General features: G+C 34.7%; 1 protein-coding gene across 1 annotated transcript; it reads right to left on the reverse strand.

Moving 5' to 3' along the window:
• Positions 1-294: 294 nt before the first annotated feature.
• Positions 295-1,275, reverse strand: LOC141509716 (olfactory receptor 2AJ1-like). The gene has a single exon (XM_074219454.1). The coding sequence runs from the start codon at positions 1,273-1,275 to the stop codon at positions 295-297; it is 981 nt and encodes a 326-aa protein (XP_074075555.1).
• Positions 1,276-3,076: the final 1,801 nt, after the last annotated feature.

Here is a 3,076-nt window from a genome sequence, read left to right on the forward strand (position 1 = left end):
GGGCCGGTGCTCTATCCACTGTGCAACCTAGCCACATGGGAATTTTTTTAATAATGGAACTGAAACATGCATCAACAGCATCTATCGATATAGATTAAACAATAATTTATGGAATAAATTCAGAAAACTAATAGAATGGAATATAAATTTTCCTTGGAGAGGCATATATGTAAGTTGGTTGAGTTGATCTCTTGTATATTTAAAGGTAGGAGGAGGCATAATTATTTGTGCCAGCCCCCCACCTCCCAAATGGATGAATATTACTTGGAATATTTCCCACATAATTCTAATAGGTTATTTATGAGCATTCAATCTAATTTTAAATAAATGTTCATTTCTGTGAATAAGTGCCTTTCTTAAAACTTTCTTTATGGCACATAAGACATCTTTATTTCTGAAGCTGTAGATAATAGGATTGAGCATGGGAGTGAGAATAGTATATGAGATAGCTAAGAACTTGTCCTGACCTGGAGTATGATAAGACCTTGGTCTCATGTATGTAAAGATAAAACATCCATAGTACATGGCAACCACAGTCAGGTGGGAGGAACAAGTGGAGAAGGCTTTTTTCTGGGCCTCCACTGATTTAATGTGAAGCACAGTTCGGATAATATGACCATAAGAGGCAAGGATGATGGAAAGGGGAATTAGGAGGAAGAAAACGCCACTCACATTAACTCTTCCTTCATAATGTGATGTGTCAACACAGGAGAGTTTCAACATGGCTGGGACTTCACAGAAAAAGTGATCAATGGCTCTGGTGCCACAAAAAGGGAGGTTCAGTACATAAATTGTATGAATAGTAGAATTGATTGTTCCCCCAAGCCAGCAGCCAGCAGCCAGAATGACACTAATTTGGTGACTCATGAGGATGGGATAACGTAGTGGATAGCAGATGGCTACATATCGATCATAAGACATGGCTGCGAGAATAAGGCATTCAGAACCCACAAAGATGAGATAGAGAAAGATCTGGAACCCACAACCTAGAAATGTGATGGATTTACTGCCAGATATGAAGTTATTTGCCATCTTGGGAATTATATTAGAGATGTGTAAGATATCCATGAAGGAGAGATGACTGAGAAGGAAGTACATTGGAGTGTGAAGGCGGATGTCAATGCGGATAAGAAGAATCAAGACTGTATTTCCCATAATTGCCACCATAAACATGAAGAGAATAAGTGTTAAGAATAGCAATCCATAGTGGTTTGGATCCAGTAATCCTAATAGGATGAAATCTCTAGCAAAAGTCTGATTCTTTTCCTCCCACATCACTTTTTCACCTAAAGTCCAAAAGACAAGTTTTAGAAAATGAAGATTAGATAAATACACAACCCCAGAGCATAAAGTGAGAACTGTAGACAAAAGTCACTTCCCTTGATTTGGATCAATGACTTGCAATTCAAAGAAGTCAATCAAATGAATTATTTGAATTAACTGAATTCTTGGGATCATCAATTCTTTGACTGAAGTGTTGGAAAAATCAAAATGACTTATACTGGTAATTGTAACTTCATATTCCTTTCCTAGTTGATTCCTTATCTTGATAGGCAATCAGGAAGTTGATTCAGTCTCTCAGTGACTGATCTTTGTTCCAGGTTGAATGATAAGAAACTGATTCTAATGCAATGAGGAAATCAGAAATAAAAGAACTTTGGAAAATATGTTTGTTTGTAAAAATATACAAATACACTGATAGGCAAAAAAACAATTTCCCTGAACCAATGAAAGATTGTTTTGTTCTGATCATCATCACCCTCATTTTTGTTTTTTTAATTCATCTTAATTTTAATATGCAAAATAAAACAAGTATTTCTATAACATAATATAATAAAACAACCTCTAATCATTTATGTACAATACCCATTCCTTTTAAATCTATAATAATATAAATTTCTTTTTTTTCCTTTTTTTGTCTTCCCTTCCTCCAACATGCTCTACAGATGGATACCATTATTAGATACAAAGAGGAATATACCAGCAACATGCTGTGGGGTCCTTGTCTGCGGAGGCACATACAGATTCAGAGTCAGTATAAGTCTAATAGAGACAGCACAGAAACACTCTTATTGTTAAACACTCAACCTAGTTTGTAAGGGATTGTATAATCCAAGGTGAGGCACAACTCTGGCTCTGCTGCCTCCCCTCAAAACACACATGTGTGTATCTATGAATGTATGTAAAGTTTGTAAGGTATAATCGGAATATTCATATTATCTTAACTTTTAGTGGCTACCATCTACGTGGGAATTTTTTTAATAGAGGAACTAAAATAAGCATCAACAACATCAATTTTGATATAGATTAAATGATAATTGATGGAATTGTCATTTTGTAACCTATTCAAGAAAGACAATAAGATAAAGATATCAAAGTCCAGATCTAACATTCTAGATGGAGCCATTTTAGATTTTTCTGATGCTTGCTTTCTTTTCCAGATGTTCATTAGGAATCCTTTATATAAATTCATACATACATGAATCCAAATATGCATTTATTCTAAAATTTTTACTTGAACCAATTCAAGTTAATACATATGCAGGTTACAAATTATTTTTCCCTTACATTGAAAATTCATCCAATATTTGCTTTCTTCCTATCCTCTGGTGCTTTTCCAATTCAGTATAATTTTTCAAAAGTTGTTGGCATTTAGTCCCCAATCACATCTGCTAGTACTTTCTGTAGTTGAGTATGTACATTATTGGAGTGGCATCAAAGCACAGAAGAAATGCTTTTTCAGATGTCTATATAATTGCAAAGATATGTGAATCTAATCAAATTACTTAACTTATATGAGTGTATTTTCTCCACTATGAAGTGGGGAAATAATGTTCTCACAGAGTTCGGATGAGCAACCAAAATAATATAAGTAAAGTGCATTGTAAACCTTAAAGAACCATATCAATCATCAGGAACAATTTGGTTGTTTTGTTATTCAGTCATGTTTAATTCTTGGTAACTCCATAGATAAGAGCATGGCAGGTGTTTCGTCCATCCACTATTTCTCAGTGTCTAACCAAGCTCATGTTCTTTGCATCCAGGACACTAACTATCCATATCATCCTCTACTATC

The sequence above is a fragment of the Macrotis lagotis genome, chromosome 1 (genome assembly GCF_037893015.1).
Source record: "Macrotis lagotis isolate mMagLag1 chromosome 1, bilby.v1.9.chrom.fasta, whole genome shotgun sequence".
Classification (NCBI taxonomy): domain Eukaryota; kingdom Metazoa; phylum Chordata; class Mammalia; order Peramelemorphia; family Peramelidae; genus Macrotis; species Macrotis lagotis.

Excerpts from the sequence above, each read along its gene's own strand:
- LOC141509716 (XM_074219454.1), bottom strand. The coding sequence starts at position 1,275 with ATGTGGGAGGAAAAGAATCAGACTTTTGCTAGAGATTTCATCCTATTA.